Source organism: Cebus imitator, unplaced genomic scaffold, assembly GCF_001604975.1.
Source record: "Cebus imitator isolate Cc_AM_T3 unplaced genomic scaffold, Cebus_imitator-1.0 Scaffold130, whole genome shotgun sequence".
NCBI classification, from domain to species: Eukaryota; Metazoa; Chordata; class Mammalia; order Primates; family Cebidae; genus Cebus; species Cebus imitator.
In genome coordinates this window covers 1,382,207-1,408,284 of record NW_016107445.1, presented here as the reverse complement: position 1 = coordinate 1,408,284, position 26,078 = coordinate 1,382,207, and the positions used below count along the sequence as shown (strand labels likewise).

The 26,078-nt window shown below is 37.7% G+C and overlaps 1 protein-coding gene across 1 annotated transcript; it reads left to right on the top strand.

The window, feature by feature from the left end:
* The first annotated feature begins 8,968 nt into the window (after positions 1-8,968).
* Positions 8,969-9,336, top strand: LOC108312907 (alpha-endosulfine-like). Its single transcript, XM_037742936.1, has one exon. It carries the CDS (start codon positions 8,983-8,985, stop codon positions 9,334-9,336), a length of 354 nt encoding a protein of 117 aa, XP_037598864.1. The 5' UTR covers positions 8,969-8,982.
* Positions 9,337-26,078: the final 16,742 nt, after the last annotated feature.

Here is a 26,078-nt window from a genome sequence, read left to right as displayed (position 1 = left end):
TTCTGATACTTTCTTTTCTCACCCTCCCTAAGATATTAAGTCCTTCATTTATTATTTTATTTTTTTCTTTTTGAAATGGGGCCTCACTGTCACCCAGGTTGTAGTGCAGTGCTACAATCATGGCTCAGTGCAGCCTCTACCTTATAGACTCAAACGATCCTCCCACCTCAGCCTCCCAAGTAGGGATGGAGTCTCACTATGTTGTCCAGGCTGGGCTCAAGTAATCCTCCCACCTCGGCCTCCCAAAGTCCTGGTATTACAGATATAAGCCACCATGCCCAGCTAAATCCTTTATTTCAACATTATATTTTTCATGCTAATATCTCTACTTAGATCTTCTTAACTGCTTGATGTTTTCAGCATTCTCTCTCTCCTTGATAAATATGTTATTATAAGTATTTTAATCTTATGAATCTTAAGAACCATTAAGTCTTATTTAGTCTTATTCAATCAGATCCATTAGTTTTGCTTTCTCATGGATAGGCTGAGTCTTTTTTTCACAGAGCTTGCCTTTGTACTCCTCAGATATTGGTGTTTTCCTGTGTGTTCATATTTGTGGAATCACCATTTTCCTTGACAGGTGACATTTACCTGAAGGGAGGGATGATGGCTTGGATCCTAGCTGACACTCCTCTTGATGCAAGTGTACATGCATGTTAGAGGGTGGCTACCATAGGGGAAAGAGCCTCTGATTTTGCATTCTGTAACCTGCCTTTATTTCTCCCCAACCTGTTCTTTTCTGGGGGCTGCTTCTTTCTCTTGTAGCTACTCAGTAGGGACTAAGCAATGGTGATAAGGAGCTTTTTAGCCCTGCATTAGGTGGTTATTCTATACTTCCTACTCACTTAGCGTCCCATGGTCCGTAGATGAACTGACTTCCCTGGCTGGTGCCAGTCTGGAGCTTATGTTTCCTGCCTACACCTTGAATCAAGTATGGCAGAGTAAGCAGTGAGAGTGAGTTGGCCAGTAAATGTGAAGCAAGAGAAGCACAGAACTACGAAGCTTTCCTCTAGGTTCTGCGGGGTTTGACTTACCTTCTGGTTCACCATGGGCTTTTTATAGTCTTTGATTTGAGTTCCAGGATCCGTCAAATTCCTTTCTAACTTTGTGGTATCTCCAGGTTTGGGTTCAAGGGAAGGACAGAGCCTCCCATGCTTGTTCACAATCCTGACCACTGTATTAACTTCAGCCTGGAATGTGTCCACCCCCAAATCTCCTCCCTCATATTCTTCTTATACTTCAGGTCTAGCTATGCTCTTCTCTGAGGGAAGCCTGACTCATAAATTAATATACATATCTCTTTAAATTTGCTATCATGACAGTGACAATTGGGATTATATAGAGATTTCTTCAATACTCAGCTATATCTCCCAGGAGTTCGAGGCTGCAGTGAGCCATGATTATGCCACTGAAATCCAGCTTAGGCAACAAAGCAAGACCTGCCTCAGGAAAAAACCAAACAAACAATAATCAGCTATCTCTCTAGATGCTAAGGTCCAGGAGAGCAAGGGATATGTTTGTCTTTCTTGCTTAGCACTTTATTTATGACATCTCACACAGTGCATAGACAATCATGGTGACTTCATGAATATTTTTAAAGAAAAAAGTAAAGGGAAGGAAGAAGAAAGGAAAGAGAAATAGATACATTTTTTTAAACTCTAATGTAATGTAATGCATACCTATTGGACAGCAATCTACTTCTGATTTATAGTCACATCTGTAATATATAAAGACAGAACCACATATGCACTTAATCCCAGATGCTAAGAAACTTTTGGCTTTCTTGATACAGACCAAAAGTAAATGAATTTTCTGAAGGAGAAGCATAATATATTACAATACCAAATAAACATTCAGTCTGGATTATCCATTGGGAGTGAATAATAAAGTATTAACTTTCTGTAAAACTATTATGAACGGGTTGTGTTTGATGGCTCATGCTGTAATGCTAGCACTTTGGAAGGCCGAGGTGGAAGGATCACTTGAGGCCAAGAGTCCGAGACCAGACAGGGTGACATAGTGAGATCATCTCTACCAAAACAAAACAAAACATATTGGCCAGGTATAGTGATGTATGCTTACTCAGGAGGCTGGGGCAGAAGGATACATTGACCCTAGGAGTTTGAGGCTGTAGCAAGCTATGACTGCACCACTGTTACTCTAGCCTGGGAAACAGAGCCAGATCCTGTCTCTAAAGGGAAAAAAAACTATCATGAATGAGTAAGAGATTGTAGAATTCCCAGGATTTAAAGACTTTTTTACTTACAAAACTTAAAAATGTGTGAAACATTGAAAATCAAACTTTCTTTTCTAAAAAAATGACCACTGGCAAGGTGTGGTGGCTCACACCTGTAATCCCAGCCATTTGGAAAGCTGAGGCGGGAGGACTGCTTGAGGCTAAGCATTTGAGACAAGCCCAGGCACATAGTGAGAACCATCTCTACAAAAAATGAAAAAAATTAGCTGGGGGTGGTGGCCCATGCCTGTGGTCCTAGCTACTCAGGAGGCTGAGGTGGGAGGAGTGCTTTAGCCTGTGAGGTCGAGACTGCAGTGAGCTGTGATCGTGCCATTGCACCTCGTCCTGGATGTCAGAGTGAGACTCTGTCTCAAAAAAAAACCACGCCCACAGAAAACCTGTGAAAGTTAAATACATCTAGAGCAGTGAAGAAAAAAAGAAAATGCTGGGCACCGTGGTCCACCCTGTAATCCCAGCACATTAGGAGGTCAAGACAGGAGGATTACTTGAGGTCAGGAGTTTGAGACCCACCTGGGCAACAAGTGAGACCTCGTCTCTGCAAATAAAGAAAAAAAAGGAAATGATAGGCACTCTTTTAAGACCCTTCTTCTAAACTCCTTAACAGTGAAATGAGTTGCTATCTGTTCTAACACAGAAATGAATTTCGTGGATCATTGTCTACGTGTTTCCTAAACCCGATCATTCATTCATTGGCATGTTTCTCTGGTTCTCAGATGCTATTAGTTCCTAAAGGCTTTTAAACACTATACTGTGTGAAGACATAAAATGATGTTATAATCTCAGATTATATTCCACCTGGGGCTCCAATTGTAGGAACACTTGGTGCATGCATGTCATCCACTAATGCTTCCTCTCTGGTGCAATAATTTAATCTCATTGACACATATAGCTACGAAAGAACAAAGTTTCTCCTGTTACTTTGACATAAGAGAATAAATTATCCTATCTCCCCACTCTTATTTATTAAGTTCTTTAGAGATGTCATCTTCATTTGTGATCTGCTCTTAGAAGGTGACCTTAATTACTTTATAATGATGTAAACAGGAAACTTCTTATCTACAAAATCTTGGCTTTTCTGGGTATTCGTGCCTTACACAGTACAATTTCCTCTCAGTGCCAATTTATTTTGTTCTTTTTGTTTGCCATCGGGCCAACTTTTACTGCCTCATGTAAAATACTCACTGTGGAAGTTATCAACTACCAATTAAGAGAACTCCAAGTGCTAGGAAGGAAAACGAAACAAAGCTCTCAGCAGGCAGGGCTTATACTGATAACTGAAAAGTACTAAATTAAGACTAATTCACATAACTTCAGAGCATGACTCAGAAGTTCATGAGTCATGAGCTTCCATGAAGCTAGGGCAGGCAATATACAAGGGAAGAGGTCAGTGTATGCAGAAAGAGGCTGAAAAATTCACAAATCAGTAATGAATTTCTGAGTTGTATACTATGACTAGGACCATCGTGTCCATAAAGGATAATAATTCCTGTGAAGAAATCAGCATTTCAAGTGACGCAAGCCAGAGCACATTGTAGAATAGAAGTTCAATTTATTTTGAGCTTGTCACTGTGACAAGGAATTTCCAGTTAGAAAGAAAGGTTTGGGGAGTGTTTTATCAAACAACTGGGCCATAGCTACCTGAAGTCATGCCATAAGGCAAGAAATAAAAGCAGAGCACTTTGGACCAAGTCACCTGTGCTTGTGGGCTCATTCTTGCAATCTTCCTTGCCATGTAATTGGCCTAAGTCTGTGATTATCCAACTCACTCCCCATTCCTGCATTGTAAACCTGTAAGCTTGGTGATGTGAAACTCTATTGTCCAGTACATGTCTTTGTCACACTAGGGACCATATTGTTTGTTCCCACCCTTGGACTCATTTTCTGCCAGCCCTGCTGGGGAGGTCACAGTAAACCTAACTTTCTCTGAGATTTTGATTTCCCTCTTGGTTTTCAGCTTGCCTGCCACTCCCTTTACCCTCAACCCATATACATGCACACAAAGATTCTTCACTCTATCTTCCAACTACATGAGGTGCGTTACCTCCCAAGCAGAATCAGTGGTGGACTTGCTACAGGTTTTAGTAGACAAAGTCTATTGGGTGGTGGAAATAGACTGAAGGACATTGATTCTTAGGTCAGTGGGACATGAAATTGGGATTCAGTGAAGTAGAAACTGTGAATATGGTAACTTGGAATAGAAGTAATCAAAGGATTTTGTTTTTTAATTTTTAGTAGAGATCGCGTCTCCCGATGTTGCTCAGTCTGGTCTTGAACTCCGGGGCTCAAGCAATCCACTTACCTTGGCTTCCCAAAATGCAGGGAATACAGGAGTGAGCCACCACACCTAGTCAGGAGTTTTTTTTTTTTTTTTTTTTGGCCTAAAGAGGAGAGTATCAGATGAAATAGGATAAATGATAAATGGTTCCACAATCAAAGTAAGAAGAAGGCCAGGAAAGATGAAAGTGGAAAGTGAGAGAACTTATTCTGTAGAAGGCTGTAGGGACACTTGTCTGAATTTTTGGTGGGAAAACACAAAAAAACAAGAAATAAATGGAAACTTCTAGTCTATGCTACTTCTTTCACTGAAGTATTATGTCTGTGAGGAGGGCAGATTGCAGGTAGTATGGGATAGTGGCACAAAGAGCAGATTCTGGATTCAAACTCAGCTCCCCTGGCTACTATTATATCAACCTGGGTGGGTACAAAATCTCTCTGGGACTTGTAAAGCAGACATAGCAATTGTAGCTACTTCTATGAAATAGTTGTCTATAACTCAGTGTCATCCTCTACCTACTAAACCCCCTCCCATCAGGATTTTAGTCCTTTCATGATCCACTGTTGCTGTGGTTACCAATGACATCATGCTGCTGAATGCCATGCTCCATTCTCAGGACTCATCTTACCTGACATATCAGCTGCATCTGATACAGCTAAGGTCTTCTTCCTTCTAGATCCAGGGGTATCCAATGTTTTGGCTTCCCTTGGCCACATTGAAAAAAGAATTGTCTTGGGCCACACATAAATCCACTAATATTAATAATAGCTGAGGAGCTAAATGGCAAAAAAAAATATGATGTTTTAAGAACATTTATGAATTTATGTTGGCCACATTCAAAGCTGTCTTGGACTACATGCAAACCATGGGCCACGAGTTGGACAAGCTTGTTCTAGATATACTTTTTCTCTTGGTTTCAAGGACACTACACTCTCTTGGTTTTCCTCCCACGCCACTGGTTGCTGCTTTTTGGGTGTCCTCTTACTTGCTTCTCCTCTTCTCTCCAAATGCTCAATGTTGAAGTTCTTCAGAGTTGAGTTCTTTCTCGTCTACATTCCCTTCCTTGCCATCTCAAGCAGTCTTGTGAAGTTAAATTCCATCTCTATGTCATAGATTCTCAAATTTTTGTCTCTAGCCCAGACTTTTTTCTTGAACTTCAGACTTATATGCTAAATTCCTAACTGAAAAACCTCCATTTGAATGGCTAACAGATACCTCACACTTAACACTTCCCAAATGGGACTTCTAGTTTTCTCCCTCTAAAGTTTTCTACTTTCAGTCTTTATCTTGTCATTAAATAATGATTCCAGGCCAAATTTCTGGAGTTAACCTTTTTTCTTCTCTTTCTCTTATATCCCACACCTAACTCGTTTGACCTCAGCCTAATCCTGTTGTCTCTACCTTCAAAATACACCAGGTCACTTACTACTTCCTGTGGTCCTATTCCAGTTCAGAAGCCATCATTTTTACTGAGATTATTGCAACAATTTCTTACCTGATCTACTCTTGCCTTACTGCAGTTTACTCTTTATAGAGAGCCAGAGTAAGCATAAGTCAGATTACATCGGTTCTCTGCTTAAAGCTTTCCAAAGATTTTATATCACACTCAGGGTAAAAGCCAATGCCTACAAGCCCAGCCTCTCTACCCCTCACCCCAGTATCTCTCTGACCTCATCTCCTTTCTCTACTCTTTACCTCCCTTACTCATTTCTGACCACACTGGCCTCCCTGTGCTTCTTGAACATGCCAAGCATGTCCCCCTCTTATGCCTTTGCACTAAAAATACTATATCCTCTGGATAGTCACATGGTCAACTGCCTTAACACTTAAACATTTTTGCTCAAATGTACCTACTCAGTGAGGCTTACTATGACAGTCTCATTTAAAATGGCAACCTGCCCCACTTCTGGTACCCTTGATTCTCCACTTAAATTGTGTGATCTTCCCTTTAAATGGCTCCATTTTTCCATAACACTCACCACCCTCCAAAAAAACTATTTATAACTTTTTTGGTTTTGTTTTCAGACAGGATCTCACTCTGTTGCCTAAGGTAAAAGTGCAGTGTGCAATCATGGCTCACTGCCACCTTGGATTTCTGGCCTTAGCCTCCGAAAGTACTGGGATTACAGGCATGAGCCACCAAGCCCAGTCTCTCTCTCTCTCTCTCTCTCTCTGTTTCTCTCTCTCTCTCTTATTTATTTATTTTTAAGAGACAGGATCTTTCTCTGTCTCCTAGGCTGCAGCCTCAAACTCTTGGGGTTATAGGCCACCACAATCAGCCTATAAATTGTTTATTTATTATCATTACTATTTATTATTTGACTTTTCCCAGTAGAATATGAGCTCCAACAGGACATGAATAAAAATATGTTTGGTTCACAGATGTATCCCAAGCACCTAGAACAGTGCCTGACACACAGTAGCCATTTAATAAATATTTGTTAATTTGAATAAATAGATGCTGTATTGATTTTTGAGTATTAAACAACATGCGCTGGATGTCCTGGACTTTACATTAATGCAATGCTTGGGCTATACAGCTAAAAATGATAGCGATGAGCAAATCTGTAGGGCAAGAAAATTTTCATTCTCTCAGCCTTTCCTTTTCCAATGTCTTTTGCTCAATATACTGCTTAATTTTTCTTTCTTAAGACCTAGTTAACCAGAGACTTTATGAAAAGAGTCAAATAAATTTAATCATCACAGAATTTGGATATTTATTTTTTGATTATTTGACAGTGTGTCCCGTTTTCCAAAAGCTTTCCATTTTGAGAGATAAAAGTAATCTTTAGTCAAAGGAATTTATCTCAAACTACATTTGGGGCCTTCAATGAGCTGAGTTTAAAAAGGTAGACTAAGGACAAGAAGTTTTTGTGAAGTATATTAAATCAGATCAGTGGTGGAGTCTGATTCACTTGCAGCAAAGAATGGCCTTAAATATAAAAATATATTTAAAGAGGCCGGGCGTGGTGGCTCACGCCTGTAATGCCAGCACTTTGGGAGGCCAAGGCAGGCGAATCACGAGGTCAAGAGATCAAGACCACCCTGGCCAACATGGTGAAATCCCGTCTCTACTAAAAATACAAAAATTAGCCAGGTGTGGTGGCATGCCCCTGTAGTCCCAGCTACTCAGGAGGCTAGGTGGAAGAATCTCTTGAACCCAGGAGGTGGAGGTTGCAGTGAGCCAAGATTATGCCACTGCACTCCAGCCTGGCGACAGAGCAAGAATCCGTCTCCAATATATATGTGTGTGTGTGTGTGTGTGTGTGTGTGTGTGTGTGCGCGCGCGTGTGTGTGTGTGTTTGTGTGTGTGTGTATGTATATATTTAAAGAAAATTGGTCCAAAGAGAATTAATAATTATAAATATTTGTTGAGAAATAGCCTGATAAAATTCAGTCTACTCTGAATAAGCAGATCCACAGTTTGACATCTTTTCTTTTGTTATAAACTAGCATAAGTTCAGTTCAATTTCTTCAAAAGTAGGAAGCTATATTAGGAAGTCACTGATGCATAGCATGAAGAACTTCTCTGAGAAGAATGATCTTCATGGTCCATTGCCTCTAATTCATTTCACTGAATTTCAGCTATGTAGATCCTAGCTGTAGATCAAAATGGTGAATAAGAAAGGTAAGCATTATACATGCCCACTGAGATTATTATATTATTGATTCATTATCAAACATTTCTTGAGTCCTATTATATTACAAGCAGTGTGTTAGAGAAGATAGCTATAGAGAAAATTAAGATAAAATATAAAAGATGGTGCAGATTAAATGTGCACAGATGCTATGTAAACAACGATAATGTATGACTGCCTCTGATGAAGGTGTCAGAGAAGTTATTTTCTGAACTGAGTCACATAAATATGAGCAGAATGCTAGCAGGGACAAGGGAAGGGAGACATTATAGGCCTAGGAAAGCAGCAAATCAACCCACATTAAGCACAGGAAAGGCATTAATGTTAAAAAAAAGTGGAGGGTGAGGGGCGGGTTTGTAATTAGGAATCAGAAGGTGGTAAAACTGATAAATAAAATGATTTGTTATTTCTTTGGGGGAAAAAGTAGATACATTTGTATCTAATTCAATCAAGAAGGGGAAAAAGCACACATATTCTAAATAAGAAATTACTAGAAAATAATCACACACAAAAAGGACATGCAAATAATCTTATGAGATTACTTTGTTCAATTCTCAATCCCATTCAAATAAATTTGAAAATCCAGATTAAAGTGACAATTTGGGGGGAAGATATAATTTACCAAACCTAATTCTAAAAGAGTGAGAAAGCATTTTTGGTATCTTCAAAGATAATACAGAGTATCTTATGGGGCAACCCTGGTGACAGGAGCCAAAGCAGCGGCGCAGGTTGTCCCCGTTCCCCTCTCCCTTCCCTTCTCGGGTTGCCGGTTGCCTTTCCGCGCCCCTGCAATCCACAGCCCCAGTCCCGCCATGTCCCAGAAACAAGGAGAAGAGAACCCTGCGGAGGAGACCAGCGAGATGCAGGACACGCAGGAGAAAGAAGGTATTCTCCCGGAGAGAGCTGAAAAGGCAAAGCTAAAGGCCAAATACCCGAGCCTAGGACAAAAGCCTGAGGGCTCGGACTTCCTCATGAAGAGACTCCAGGAAGGGCACAAGTACTTTGTCTCAGGAGACTGTGACATGGTCAAAGGCAACGCGAAGAATAAGCAGCTGCCAAGTGCAGAACCCGACAAGAACCTAGTGACTGGTGACCACATCCCCACCCCACAGGATCTGCCCCAAAGTCCTCGCTCCTCCCAGCAAGCTTGCTGGTGGCCAGGTTGAATGATGCTGCCCGGGGCTCTGCCAGATGCAGGGACGCTGCCCCTCTCCTCGCCAGCCCACACCCGAACCACCTTCTGACCCCTGCTTTTGCAGCCAGGGGTCAGGAGGTGTCTCGGGTGCGGGCTGGAGAGACAGAAGCCCCTGCCCATTGGTGTCCCAGCACATGGAGCCCCTTGGGCTGAGCGCCAAAACCTTGAACCTTTTTTGTTTTACCTTTTTTCCAGATAACAGTTGGGAGAAATCTCAACGAAATCCTGGGGGTGGGGGTGGGGTTCAGAGGATGGGGTGGGAAAGTTATGGAGGAATAGGAAATAGGGCTTGGAGTTGGTAAAAACATGCCTGAACTATCCTCCTCCTTAACCATGTGGCTGTGTGGGGTAGGCGTGAGGGAAAGGAAATGGAGTAGACTGAAGATAAGGGGTTCTAGCTGAGCTCTGTAGATAAATGCTTTGTTTCAGTGTGGTTGGAGACCTGGTGTCAGATAAAAGAAACTCCATCCACATGAACAGATGCAAACAGGTCCTCTGGTTCTGCAGAGCCAATTGAGAACTCAGAGTTAATCATTTAAAAAAGTACTGTCCTTGAAATAGATTTGCTGTGGGGAGAAAGGAAGTGAGTGTGGGGGAAAGGAGCCGTGAGCGTGGGGAATCCCACAGAGCCCAAAGAACTTTTTCAGTAGTGGTATTTGAAATAAAGGAAACAAACAAACAAAAAAACCCATGAAAAAACCCAACCCAGAAAAAAAAAGTATTTTATAACACTCAAATTCCATTTTTGATAAAAAATTTAAAATAGAAATAGATGGATATTTTTATGACATAATAAAATATACCTGCTTCAGCACCAATACTAGGATTATGGCTAATGGTGAAACACTAGAACAAGTTGCATTAAAGTCAAGAATATTCACTATAACCATCATTATTTAATATCGAACTGGGTGTCCTAGCCTGACTATTAGACAAAAGGAAGAAATTAGAGTTGTAAATATTAGAAAGGAGGAGATAAAACTACCAACTGTACATAATTTTATTGTCTTTCTGGAAAGTTCAGGAAAATTGCTAAAACACAAAACCAAAAATCTTTAAAAGCAATAAAGAAAATCAGTAAGGTTTTTGGAATAAAATCATTTGGCATTCAGACAACAATCAGAGACATTCTGGAAGAGACTAACACTATTAGAAAAGATTAAATATCTAAGAGTACAGTATGTGCTATGTATAAGATGGATATGAAGAAAACTTTAAATCTCTACTGAAGCACCTGCAAAAAATATTAACAAAATATATTGCGTACTTAGATAATGAAAGGAAACCTCACCCACATCACTTTTCACTAAGGTATAATTCATAAATTCAGTATGACTCACATAAGAAATAGGAATTGAAACTGGTCAAGATGGTTCTCAAATTTTCTAAAAAATACATACAAATAAAAAGTAACAGGAAAAATAGAACTGGTAGTGGGGATTGTTAACAGCTTACAAGATATTAGAATGCTTATTAAGTTACAAGGAATAAAACAATGTGACAGTCATGCGACTAGACATATCAATGGATAAAATAGGAAGTCCAGGAAAAAACTGTATATATTTATTATATACTTTGTATAGCAAATGGTAGTTGTGGCATTTTGTATCAATAGGGAGTATTATTCCTAGGTGTAAATAATATTAGGAACATTTGGTATCCATCTGAAAAAGGTCAAGTGTTTGCAGATTTCATACTTTATATAAATACATTCCTGATGTTTTATAGTTTGAAAAGTTGAAATAAAAAAAACCCCACAACATACCACGATATCCCCACCATGAAATAAATGGGATATCAAAATTCAATTGTTTAAATTCAATTGTTTAAGTTGTTTTAAATGTGCATTACTGTGTGGTTAGTTAAATGACCAACACAGCATTAAGCTTGCGTCGGCTACATTTTAATTCTGGGATTTCAACCTTGCTATCCATACCCAGACCTGACTACAGTTTGTCATTCCCTCATGGCAGTTGTTCATGTCCACCTAAATATCAACGGGGAAGATTCCTGGTTTGTGTTTGGCAGCAGCAATTCCTGGATGCTGGAGCATAGTTGAACCATTTTGTCAGCATCCCCTGGGAAGACTGGAAGCAGAGATTTCCAGACAGCTGCTTGCTATTCTCTTCTCCAGCTTTATTATCTTCTTTGTGCTTCAACCGACATTAACTTGGAATAAGATATTCAGTCAATCTGTATTTGAAAATGAGACTGTGTGAAGATGGTAACCCACTGTCAATTGTGTTATGTTGAAGATAGTATTTTCACATGATGTGTTGTGGAACTTAACTACAGAAGAAATCATGAAGGAGTTTTAAAAATAGTCTTGAAATGGGGAGATCTTCCCCATTTTGATCTTCCCCATGGTGGGGATATCTTGGTATGTTGCATGTTGTTTTTTCTAATATCAAAAAGATATTAAAGATAGTTTAAAAAATAGTCTAGAAATGGGGAAGATCTTTCTTCCCAATTTTGATATCCCATTTATTTCATGGTGGGGATATCATGGTATGTTTCGGGTGTGTGTTTTTTTTAAATATCAAAAAGATATTAAAGAATAAAATAATAAATTAGAGTAATTTAGTTAAGTAAGACAGACTCCACTATATACAAAGTCTAAAGAAAATAACCAACTGGAGAAAAATATTGGGAACTCAAAAAAATTGTTAAATTTTTCAACATATAAAGAGTATTTAAAATGATTTAAAACCAACCACATTTTGACAAAAAGATCTTTAAAGGATAGGAACACATGGTTTACAAAAACATGAAGGACAATACTCTGTGTGTGTGTGTGTGTATGTGTTGTTTAGACAACAGAGATATATTTTAGAGGAGACCCTATTTCAATGCTATCAAAACAGATTAAATACCTAGGAATAAACTGTACATGATATGTATAAGATTAATGTAAAGAAAACTTTAAATCACTATTGGGAGAGTCAAAAATACATTAACTAATAGAAAAATATATTGCATACTTAGATAACAAAACTTAACATCGAATATCTTACTTGTCACTGAGGCATAGTCTATAAATTTGGTATGATTCAAATAAAAAATAACTCAATAGAAATGTATATATGCAAATGTATACAGGAACTCAACTCATTATTACTGAAATGAAAATTAAAATAGAATATTTTATGTTTTACTTAACAAAATGTACATATAAAAATGTTTCATTGTATACTATACAGGCATAAGTGTGGGGAAAACACGAGCTTTTGTATAATTTTTTACATTCCTACTGAGAATATAAGTTGAAAGAACCTCTATTTGTCAAGAATAAAAATTATAAGTGCATATATTATTTAATCCAGCAGTTCCAGTTCTGGGGCTCTATTCTACAAATTTAATTCTGTAAACCATTTATTTACACATTTATTTATTGAAGTATCATTTATAATTACAAAAGTACAAAAGATTGAAACAATGTGTCCAATCATAGGGAACTGGTAAAATAAATAGTTGTGGATAGAGTATCATGCAACTTTAAAAGAGGATGGGTTATTTACATAATGAGAGAATTTCCAAGATATATCATGAAATGTAAAAAGCAAAGCATAGAACGATATAAATAACCTACCCTTCATTTTCATTAAAAAAGAAAATATGCATGTATATTTTATAAATACATTTTCTATTTATACTTACAATGTCCCTCAGAAGCTACACAAAAAAATCTGAGAGTTTTAGCGTATTTAATGTATGGGACTAGATTTTTGAGGTTCAAGATTAGGGGCAATACTTCTGACGTGTCTTGTTTTGCATTTTGAATTTTGACAACATGGCCCATAAAAAATTGCAGCATAAAAAGGATTTTATTAGTAACATAGTTTATAAACTATTGATTCTAATTCAGCTTCTTTATTTAAAAAAAAGAAGAAACAAAGACCCGGAGCAGTGGTGACAGAAGGCTACTCACTCACCTTTCCCTAGGCAGGACCAGAGTTACATCCTAGATTTTCTGCCTCCTAGTTCAAGGTGGGGTCCACAAAATATATATATATAAAAAAAAACCCTCATGTAATTGGATATTATAAAGAAATTAATTAAGGAAAGACAACTAAAATCAATAGCATATTTTAATTTTAGGTTATGCTGTGTGGTTTGATACAGTATCTTCTGAAAATGTTGCCATCTTTTGTTCATGACAATGTTACTTATTTCATGGTCTTGAGTAGCTGTCTTTAACAGTAGTGACAGAAACTGAGCTTTCTTTCTGCCTCACAGGTTCTCCTTTGGGACAAAGGTCTTTTATTTATTAGAAGTCAGAAAAAGATTATCTGTATCTGTGGAACAGAGATTTCCTCTGTGCCATGCTGGATGACACCATTTCCTTTAAGACTTGGATCCAAACTCTTCTCAGACACATCAGCTTTCTTTTCTCTTCCTGAATTATTTCCTCTCTGATTTTGCCTTAATTCTATGTCACCTCAACTCTTATAACTATAATTAATACAATGTGTCCTTCCTTTCAGTTAAATTATATAAACTTTTAATAAAGTTCCTACCATATTCCAGGTACTATGCTAGGGATTTGGAACAAAAAGGTTATAGTTTCTGCCTTAAAGAAATTCAGTTTAATCAGAGATACAGATCTACCAATTTAAAAATTTGTTATCTAAGACTTGCTATAAGCAAGTGACTGTTCAGGCTGTTGGGGATACTGCAGTGAAGAAAATGTACAGAAATCTTAACTGCTGAAAATCAGATAATGGAATGCTATTAGCTGACATGAAGGGATTATTTTGATTTTCTAGGTGTCAATATTATGTGGTTATATAAAAACTGTTATTCCTAAGAGATACATGATGAAGTACTTAGGAAAGAACTCTCAAGAAGTATATAATTTACTACCAAATGATTCAGGAAATAATTTTATTTTATTTTTTTTTTACTAGAGTTTATAGTCTTCAACAGGAGAAACACATTCAAATTAACCCTTTGGTCAGGTCTGGTGGCTCATATCTGTAATACCAGTACTTTGGGAGGGTAAGGCAGGAGAATTGCTTGAGGCCAAGAGTTCGAGACCACCCAGGACTGAGGCAAATAGTTCAAGACCACCCTGGACTCTATTTAAAAAGCAAACAAAAAAACCTCCCAAATTCATTATTAAAACATCTTTTTTGAGTTCTCCTTTGTGAACAACTGGTTGTATTTATGAAAAAAATGCACATAATTAGAAGATATTATCTCTACTTATTTTACAAAATGTGAAAGTTTTCAGCTATATCTATTTCGGGGTAGACAGATGAAGCAAATAGTGACAACACGTTAGCAATTATTGACTCTGCATGGCAATTATTAACTTTGCATGATGAGGGTTCATAAGATGGTTCATTGTGCAAATCTTTAAACTTTTTTGTATGTTTGACATTTGTCATTGAATAAAGAGTTGAAAATTATTCACTGGAGTGTATATTTTCGTGGTAGGAGACAAACATAATAAAATAAATATGTAAAATATGTAACATGTCAGATGGCAGTAAATACTATGGGAAAACATAAAAGAAAAAGGGGCATTAGAGGTGTGGTTTTAACAAAAATAATTTCTAAATCTATATATTTGAATATTTAAAGTTCCATCAGCACAATGAGAGTGATTTCTACTGTGTGAGTTATGTAGAAAAAGAACGCTGAGAAGAGAATATTTGAGCAAGATCTTACAGGATAAGTAGAAATTTGCTGGAATTCTACTTATCATTTAAGTAGAAGGTGAGTGCAGGGTGGGGATGAGCTCTGAGTGGGAATTCTAGTGCAGGTTATTAGTAGAAATGAGTGGTTCCCATGCTCTACTAAAAAGATTGTGGTTCTAGAGTCTTGGAATCTACATTTTTATAAAACTCCACGTAATTCAAATGTGCTCCAAAAATTGAGTCTCTGTAGTGTGGAAGCAGGAAAAGCCCCTGGGAAAAGAGAGACTAGGAAAACTGGTTGGAAATAGAGATGGTTGCTAGGCAGAAAAGAGACTTTATAACATGATAAAGATTTGGGGATGTTTTCTGTAGGCATGTGGGAACCATTAAAGGTTTTTGTTTTTTCTTTTTGCTGTGGGAGTTACATGAGTGCTCACATATGAATGTTAGAAAAATAATACAGATCAGTGAACGGAAGAGGGGAGATAGTAGAACAAGAGAGACCAGTTAAGTAAGGCTACCATAGCTGTTAACATAAATGTAACTGCTCTGGGACTTTTAATAGAGAGATGTTTGGAGGGAGAAAGGGCAGATCTTAGTGAAGATGTGAGTAAGGAGGAAACTTCCAAATTCCCTGATTTTGTGAGCCACTAACAGACTTTTAAAAAAGCAGAAGATGGCTGGGCATGGTGGCTCATGCCTGTAACCCCAGCACTTTGGGAAGCCAAAGTGGGTGGACAACTTGAGGTCAGGAGTTTGAGTATAGGCTGACCAACATGGTGAAGCCCTGTCTCTACTAAAAATCAAAAATTAGCCAGGCATGGTGGCGTTCGCCTGTAGTTGCAGCTACTCGGGAGGCTGAGACAGGAGAATTGCTTGAACCCGGGAGGCGGAGATTGCAGTGAGCTCAGATCAGCCACTGCACTCCAGCCTGGGTGACAGAGCTAGACTCCCTCTGGAAAAAAAAAAAAGCAGATGATAACAAGTGGATGAGATAGAGAATATAAATCAATTTAAGCAGTTTCTGAAGAGCTTTTAGTAGATGTGCATGGATTTATCCAGAAAACAGAAAGCAACTCTGATGTTTGAGCAAGGATCTGGGACCAGAAACAGAAATTTTGGATACACCAACTTATGTGTGGTAGTTGGAGCCCAGGCCACTGGTCTTGGTGGGAAATGATACAAATGCTCACAGAAGATGCTGGCAAAAAAGAAGTAAATATGCACAGTTTTTAAGAGCTGGTTGGAGAAAGAAGAGGCAATAAAGCCACTCATTCTTTTATGCCAAAGAGTTTAGCAATTCCTCAAAGATAGGACAATGTCTTTTACTTCCTTTACACATAATTTTCAAGGCATTAATGCAGTATACACAACAGGTATCAGGTAATTGCTTGGCAGGTTGCTGATCGGATGTAAGAATCTACATTTTGCCTGTTGGCCGTATCACCAGTGTCTAGATGAAGGGCTTGAAGCCTAGTATCAAAGGCCAGTAGTACAATTAATGTATCAAATGAAACAAGAAATATAACAAACTGATTTTTTGAGTTGTTTTATTCAGTACTGGAACTCAACCTAAAATCTAGTTAAGTAAAAAAAGGAAAAAAAAAAAAAGGCTATTTGATCATAAACTACTTCTTAAAGTCACGCATTTTCCAAGTAGTCTGAGAACTATATGTTAACAATTCTGCAGGCATTTTACTCTTTTGTGCCTAACACTTCAAGCTGTTTTCCTCACACTACAGCATTAGTCCTAATCACTTGAAAAATATTTAAAAACATTTGCCTTCTGTGTATCATACCATTTATATGAATCTTATCAACTATTAATACTTCCAAAATCATACTATAAACCATTTCATACGCTTGTAAGAAAAAGATGTTTTCCTGACTACAATGACTTATAGCTACTCATAGCTTATTTTATCAGCCAGGCCAATTGAATGAATGGCAACACTCTCTCTCTCTCTCTTTTTTTTTTGGTTAAAACTCTTAAATTGTAAGTGTGTGTCCATTGCCTCATCAGATCATACAGTAAACCAGGGTAAACAAAAGACCAAAATTCTGCATGGATTATGAATTAAAAAGAGGAAGACTAAAATTATTCATAGGAAAGATTAACAAAGGTTACCCATAGTGCAGCTGGATGACCTTCAAACCAAGATTATGCAGATGTGTTGAAAGACGTGGAAGAAGAAAAGCATAATATTTATTGGGCCTGATGGCATCTCACAGGATTCAGGCTCATAATTTCCTAAGTGACTCAGCTGCCATTGCACAATCAGTGCTTTGAAAGACCCATTTCCTCAAGACAACTCCAAAATACTAATGGTGCTTTGCTGACCTATGTTATTGAAATCACCATCTCCAATTTACCTAAATACAGTCCAGACAGCCATGTTTACCTGATGGATCGACTAATTTCTATTTCATTAAAAATATCTTAAGAGCCCTTATTACACACACTGATCCATTTAATTTTCTTCTGTAAATCTAAATAATTGTAGGAGTCTGAGCTATTAGTCCTTCAGTATTTCCTGTGTTATTTTGAGCTTCTTCAAAGATTTTTGTTTTGGTCGTGCGCTCAAAGTAAATTTCAGTCAAATAATTATTCTTTATTCAGGAAGAGGCTGAAAGTATGGGGAGCTTAAAAATCAAGGGGGAAAAATATAGCAAAGCTGTTGTAATCCCCAAAGGCAAAAACTTCAATCCAGAAAAGTGGATTCCTTTTCAATTTACAGCAAAAAAAACAACATTGAGAAAATAAACATCGTGGCTTAGACAACTTTCCATAGCTAGAAATTATTCTTCACTAAGAAAATCAAACCACAAGTATGTGTAAGAACTGACAGGGGACAGGGTACCGAGAGAAAGAGTGAACATTAGTGAACATTTTGAAATTTATTTGATCAAGTTCATAAGATGTTGTTCACTGACACATAAATATCTTATAAGAAACTAGGAAAAAAAGGTAACTTTATGCTTCCTATTGGAAGGGTAGTGTTTCTGACTTCTAAGAACTTAGCACTAGGTAGATCTTGGTTATAAATGATAATTAATAAGGTACAGTTAAAAGCATAAGTTACATTCTTTTATGACTTTAGCTTTCTTGGGAAATACTCATACTGAGTAGCACTGTGTCTGTTTACTCATTTATCTTTGCTATGTTAACAAAATTTAGGATGTTGTCACTAGAAGCGAGCAATTGGTTTGCTAATATTCCTTTAGGAAATACACTATGTTTAGACAAAGTTTTAAAACAATCAGCATCCGGACAAAACATCTGATAAACTGTAAAGCAGGAATAGGTACTTTAATTTTAGAGTAACGATGACTTATTTCCTCTCATTGCAGATCTGTGGCTTCATGTTTCTAGGACCTCAGAGTGGGAGGGAAGAAGTTGCAACTGGACTTTGTACAGACTGAAGAACAATGCTTTAGTAAAGGAGTATTATCAGAGTCACGATCTCATTTAGTTTCTTGGTTTAAGGAGCACGAAATAAGTTATAATTTACTGAAGGAGCTAACTACTTTATTTGTATGTCAAAGGTACGGCTTAGAAACAACTCATCCTTGCATTGGAGTCAGTGCAGGAAATCTGTGAAAGTGTGTGGATATAGCATAGTAGTTGTTGATGATATTTCTGTAATTTGTATTAGAAAAACATTTCCAGGACATTTACATTTATCTTTGTTTTCCTCCCCGTAAATGCACGTAGGGGTTTCTACCTGGCTTGAAGGCAATAAAAAACAATAAAATTAGATCACTGCCCCTCTGTTGTTGTTTTTGCCTTCTTTTCAACTCTCCAATAGCTGTTTTGCCATAAATTAACATTTACATCAGTAAAGATGTAAATGTTAATTTATGGCAAAACAGCTATTGTGTTTGTTTACATCTAACAAAGTCTGGTCAAATGCTTGTGTGAAAATTCTAGCCTCTATTGTTTCTTTATTGGGAAAGTCTTTGAAAATCAAAAAGATTTTTATGAACTTCAAAAAGGTGCGATGGCTATTTGTTTGAACTCCTGTGAGAGAATTCTCCCACAGATTTGCAGAACACGGTGTTGTGATGTTAGAAACTCAAATGCTTTTCATACAGGATGTTAGGGCTTGTACACGTGTCTGCCGCTGTGATGTGGGAAGCACAATACCTCCAGGTTTATAAGGATGTCAGCTATAAACAGGATGCTAAGTAGCAGCTAAGGACACAGTGCCTCTCCAAGAGAGAGGAAAGATCTGAAGGTATTATGGCAGTATTCTGCCGAGAGTAAACCTAAGAATCATATATTGAGATCCTTTTCCAAAGATGGTATATATGTTCCTAATATGTCCCAAACGTATAATTCTGGTATAGGCAACACACTTTAATACAACTCTATAATATCCTTCAAATATTTCAAGCACAATACACATATTAGTATTTTCCAAGAAGTGCTTAATTTTAGGATGACAAAAAATAAACAAAGTGATATTTGGCCTGGTTATTTCTGAATTCCCTTCAGATCAAAGGTAGTGAGAATTTACAATTCTGTGCTGTATATAGAAATAACTTGGCCGGGTGCTGTGGCTCATGCCTGTAATCCCAGCACTTTGAAAGGCCGAGGCTGGTGGATCACAAGGTCAGGAGTTAGAGACCAGCCTGGCCAACATGGTGAAAACCTGTCTCTACTAAAAATACAAAAATAAGCCAGGTGTCGTGGTGTGCCACTGTAATCCCAGCTCCTCAGGAGGCTGAGGCAGGAGAATTGCTTGAATCTGGGAGGTGGAGGGTGCAGTGAGCCGAGGTCGTGCCACTGCACTTTAGCCTGGGTGGCAGAGCAAGACTGTATCTAAATAAATAAATAAATAAATAACTTTTCACTAACTTAAATACAAAGTTTTTTTTTTTTTTTCTGTATGCTGATTTTACAGGAATAGGCTGGATGCATTGACTTACATCTATAATCCCAGCATTTTGGGAGGCCAAGGTGGGAGGACTTCTTGCAGCCAGGAGTTCAAGACCAGCCTGGGCAATATAGCAAGACCCCAACTCTACCAAAAAAAACCACAAAAATTAGCCAGGCATGGTGTTGTGTGCCTGTAGTCCAAGCTACTCAGGAAGCTGAGGTGAGAGGATCACTTGAAGCCAGGAGTTTGAGACCAATCTGGGCAATTTAGCAAAATCCCATCTGTATAAAAATAATTTATAGGAATAAATTTATATATGTATATATATATATATATATTTATCTAAAATAGATATATATCTACATATATCTATTAGATATAGATATATAGATTAGATATAATATAGATATATATAAATTAGATAGATATAAATAGATATTATTTTAGATAATATATAATTAAATGTTATATAATTATATATAAATTATATATCTATTTATTAGATATAGATAAATATGTAGATATATAAATTAGATAGATATAAGTAAAAATAGACATAAATTAGATAATATATATACATTTATTAAATAAATAATATATTATGACAAGGTATAAATATTTATGATTTAGTAGGGTTTATATTGCTATAATCATTGATCTTAAAAGGATTGAGATTTTTATGACTTTTGGAAAGATACAAACTAAACAGCACATTAATTATTGCTTTTGGTTGGGAGCTGGATACTCAGGAAATCCAAAACAAGACAGTTCAGGCAGTAAACATGTTCTTTATTAGTTGTCCCTATGAAGTCCTTATTAATAATAAATAATAAGAAATTAGCCACTTATGGTGGCATATGCCTGTAGTCCCAGCTACTTGGGAGGCTAAGAGGTGAGGATTGCTTGAGTCTGGGAGTTTGAGGCCACAGGGAACCAAGACTGCATGCTGCACTCCAGCCTGGGAAACAGAGTGAAACTCTGTCTTTCAAAATTAATAATAATAAAGAAATCAACTGTGGTTTCTGTATTCTTTTAAAGGGCAGAATCAGTGTGATGAATCAATGAGGGTATTAAGGAATCCAACTTTTCAAAGAAATGCTTTCTCATCTCCATTACCCCAAATCCTATTACTATTTTGTGTTTCTTCTTTCTTGTCTCTACATTTTAGCACAGTAAACCTCCCTCTGCCCTGCCTCCTTGCAGTGAAACTGAAAGCTGTCAGGATGAACTCATAACTCCACTCCAGCTCAGTCTTACCTATATCTCCATTCACATTGTCTGTTGACTCCCCCAACTGTCTTCTTGGCCCATCTTCTTTCTGCTTTCAGTTCTTGCTCCATGTATTGGATTTTCTTTCAGATGCATCTTCAACTTATATTCAAGATTCTCTTACCTTAAAAGAAAATGCAAGTAGCAGCCCCTTCTATATTTATGCTCTATTTTTGGCCCCTTCTATATTTATGTTCTATTTTCAGCCCTTTCTATATTTATGCTCTATTTTGCCTTACTTCTTTCTCCTCCATTACTTACTCAAGTATCACTCATTGTTTTCATCTCCTTATTGGCTGCTCAGTATGCAATGTCCTGAAACCTGGCTTCAGTGCTGCCATCTGCCCTTTACCTTGGTTCAGCTATCACTGAGGTCATCACACAAGTGCTAATAGCTAAAATTCTGCATTTAAAAAATTTCAGTCTGGGTGTTACGAGACTTTTCCGGAGCATTTGAAACTGCTCATTACCAATCCCTTGAGGTTTTTAAGTCCTTTAGTTTGACAACAGCTTACTTTTGACTTTCCTCCTCCTCCTTTTCTCCAGATTACTTTTCAGTCTTTTTATAGACTCTCCTTTCTCCCAGATTTCTAAATACTGACTGTCTTTAGGTATCTGTCCTGTGGTCTTCTCATTCTTTTTTTTTTTTTTTTGAGATGGAGTCTTGCTCTGCCATCCAGGCTGGAGTGCAATGGCACAATCTCGGCTCACTGCAACCTCTGCTTCTCAAGTTCAAGCGATTCTCCTGTCTCAGCCTCCTGAGTAGCCGGGACTACAGGAAACTGCCACCATATCTGGCTAATTGTTTTTTGTTTGTTTGTTTGTTTTTTTTGAGACGGAGTCCTGCTCTGTCGCCAGGCTGGAGTGCAGTGGCGTGATATCAGCTCACTGCAACTTCTGCTTCCCGGGTTCAAGTAATTCTCTTGTCTCAGCCTCCCATGTAGCTGGGACTACAGGTGTGCACCACCATGCCCAGCTAATTTTTGTATTTTTAGTAGAGACGGGGTTTCACCACGTTGGCCAGGATCGTCTCGATCTCTTGACCTCATGATCCACCCGCCTCGTCCTCCCAAAGTGTTCTTTTTTATTTTTATTTTTAGTAGAAATGGGGTTTCACTATGTTGATCAGGCTGGTGTCAAGCACCTGACCTTGTGATCTGCCCACCTCAGCCTCCCAAAGTACTGGCATTACAGGTGTGGGCCATCACACACGGCTGGTCTTCTCATTCTTCATACTCTTCCTGAATTATTTCATCTATCAACTGTGGACAACTCTTGTTGCAAGTGGACCTAAACACAACTCATAGGTTCTTTTTAGTAGATTACTATAGGTACAGAAGTTTTGAGGAAAGTAGGAGTTAGCTACACCCTATTATCATTACCTGGTGATTATGAAAGTAAGTCCCAGATCAAATTCTGCTACACATATAAAACATTTATTATCTAAATATTTATTAGAATATAATCACAAAAGAAACAATTTGTGCAACCTGTTCTGCAGGTCTGAGGAAATACCAAGATTCCAGAGGTAGTGGTACTGTCACCTCTATCATTGGCATCTGACAATCAGTCTGCCCAGTGTCACAGCTGACACTCACTGGTGGCATCATCCCTAAGAGTATAGGCTATTGGTCTTGCTAGTTTCTTATGCTCTGTTCAAGCACTCAAAGGGATAGAAAGGGAGTGATTCTAACACACTGTCATAGCTTAACTTTCATTGGAAGCATATTTCATAGCAATAATTTAAAAATCACTCACTACACCAATAAATACCTGTTTCTAAGAATTACTATAAGAATCAGCAAAGAATTGGTTTTGATGGAGATCCAGACAACAAAATTGCTTATACTAATAGGAGTGCCTCTGGAGTACAGGGTATTTGAGTGAAAGTCAATGATTCCTCTTGGACTGTGCATGCTTGATTAGAGATGGGCAGCATCTAGCTTATAGCTTAATCTAATTCTACATAAAATATCACACTGTGTATGTGGAGTGTTTTAAAATCAATTGTAAATATCATAGCAACTCCATTCCTGGGTCTTTATCTCGGAAACTTCACTCCAATTCCAGGTTTCTGTGCAAACTGTTTCATCAAAAACTCAATCTGCCAAAACTGAATTCATATTTTCTCCTTTCCTAATCTGAAAATGTTCCTCCTTCATGTTTTCTACTTTTTTTTTTTTTTTAGTGTGTGATTCATTACCCCTTTTCTCAGACTCCCAGATTATACACATATGATCACTCATCAAATGCTGTCAGTGGTTGAAGCCAAATGCTTCAAATTCCAACTCTGTCATTTACTATGTGACCTGATGAAAGTTCCTTAACCTCTCTGAAGCTTAATTTCCTTATCTGTAAAACAGGGATGATAACATCTGTTTCCCAGGTTTAGGATAGGGATGTAATAAGATAAAGTGAGGCTTGGCATATGATAGTCTTCATATATGTTAGTTTCCACCTTTACCCTTTCTTCCACACCATTGCCATCCCTTGTTGACTGAGTTTGTGGCTTTAAACTGATTCCTAATTAATTCATTCAGCATTCAATTAGTCCTCCATGTGCTTGAAATGCACCTATGCAAAGTGCTAGAAACACAATTGCGAGAAAATAGGCATTCCCTTTGTTCTGATGAAGGTACTTAAAAAACGTAATAATAATCTGAGACAGAATCTCACTCTGCTGACCAGCCTAGAGTGCAGTGGTGCAATCATGGCTCACAACAGTCTCAACCTCCTGAGCCCCAGCAATCCTCCTGAGGTAATGTATTCTCTTCCTGGGTCTATAAGGGGGTGTAGTTTCAAGGGCAAGAACTTCCCAAAGCCCCCTTCCCCTTTCTCCATCTGGGAGACTTTATGGTCTTTGTTTAAACTTTCATGAGTGCGGGAAAGAACCAAAAAAATCAATCACTCCAGTGGAAGTTTAAAGGAACTCTTCTCATTGGCTAGAAGGCTTGGAGAAGGTGGGAATTCCTCCCAGGTTAAAAGTCTCCTTCTTCCACACCCCTTCAGATTCCATACTTGGGTTCCCTTCCACACTCTTCGTGGAAGCTTTCTCTCTCTCATCTTTTTCTCTCTCCTTTTTCCCTTTTTCTGCATAAATAAATCACTTCTTTGCAAAAAGTCTTTGGTGTCTGATATTTACTTTATGATCGCACTGTGCTGTGGTCCCCTCTCCCATTCTTGGGTGAGTAAGAGACCAAGAGCCTGGAGAAACATCCTCTCAGGGGAGCTAAGTGCTCCCCTGCACCCCCAAACCTGGAAACATTCCCACCTTGGCCTCTCAAAGTGCTGGAATTATAGGTGTGAGCCACTGTGCCCAGCCCAATGGAGGTATATGTTAATGGAGAAAAGTAATATGCAAAGATTAACAAATAAATGATTATTACAAGACAAAACAAGATAGGATTATGAAGGAATTACATAGGAAGCTGAATCAGAGACCAACAGAAGCTAGGATTTGGGCTGAGGATTGTGATCTGTGGAATGCTACTGTCTAAATGCTGTTTACTTCCTGTCTACAAAAGGAAAAATGCAGACATTGAGATCAGGTGTTAGAAACTTTATAGCAGATTGGCTTGGCTGTAATAATTGTCATGTGTGTGTTAGATAAGTAGGTGAAAAGAGTAAAGATCATCACACTCCTGTTGCTGGTGGTGTGAGCTACTTAGAAGTCCTATGCACAATAGAACCAAGTTCCAATTTGGGATATTTTGATTTGTCAACTGTAAGCCAAATGTGTACAAAATCCAAAATTCATTTCTTTCATTAAAAGCTAATTCAAATTTAACCGTAACTCTACAGGAAAAATTACTGAAACTGGTTACTAATGAAAAAGTAATGATGAATTTTAAAAATACAATATCTCTTGTTTCATTTTGGATCTGTTAAAAATGAAAATTTCTATATGTACTGAAGGACCTTTTTTTCATTTATATCAGCATACCTTTAAGATGCTATCTCTACTATTAATGTAATACCAATAAAACATAGAAGCAGTTCAAATATATATTGTCTTCAGCAAGCAGAGTTGTCATCCATTCAACCTAGATTATCAACTAACAGGCAAAAAGCAGCTCATTTGTCATGCTAAAAACTTCAAGTATCAATACACATTATGTTTGTTTAAAGTGTGTTTCAAGGCTTTTATTGTTGGGAGTCACGATTACACTAATAATTTTTATTTAATCATGATAGCAAATCAAAAAAGTTATGAGTAGCAGCTTTCCATATTTATTGCCTATATGCACACTTTTCATGAACAACATTTACCATTTTTTTATGTTTTTTTTTTTTTTTTTTTTTTTCACCCAGGTTAGACTTGTTCTTATATTTACTGAAAAGATAACCTTATGCTTGATGAATTTGATAATAAAAAATCAGGGCTTTATTTTGAAAGTATTTTTATTTGATGTTTCTACCAGTTTACTTTTATTGTATTTTATAAAACTCTTAGCCCATGATGAATTGGGGAAAAAATTAATCTAGTCCTTGTCAACTGAGAAGCAATTCTCTAGATGGGTGGCTGGGAAAAGTGCTCTAAGGAAGGAACAATAAAAGCATGGAAACTGTAGTTTCATATTTCCAATATGTGTATATTTTTTATATGTACACATGTATATTTGTGTATATGTCTCTCTCTGTATATATATACGCAGAAAAGAGAGAGAGAGAGAGAGAGAGGCCGGGCTCGGTGGCTCATGCCTGTAATCCCAGCACTTTGGAAGGCTGACGTGGGCGGATCACGAGGTCAGGAGTTAAAGACCAGACTGGCCAACATGGCAAAACCCCATCTCTATTAACAAATATAAAAATCAGCCAGGCATAGTGGCTCGTGCCTGTAATCCCAGCTACTTGGGAGGCTATAGTAGGAGCTTGAACCGGGACCTGGGAGGTGGAGTTTGCAGTGAGCCAAGATTGTG

What these genes read in the sequence shown, in the direction of transcription:
- LOC108312907 (XM_037742936.1), top strand. Translation starts at nt 8,983, where the DNA reads ATGTCCCAGAAACAAGGAGAAGAGAACCCTGCGGAGGAGACCAGCGAG.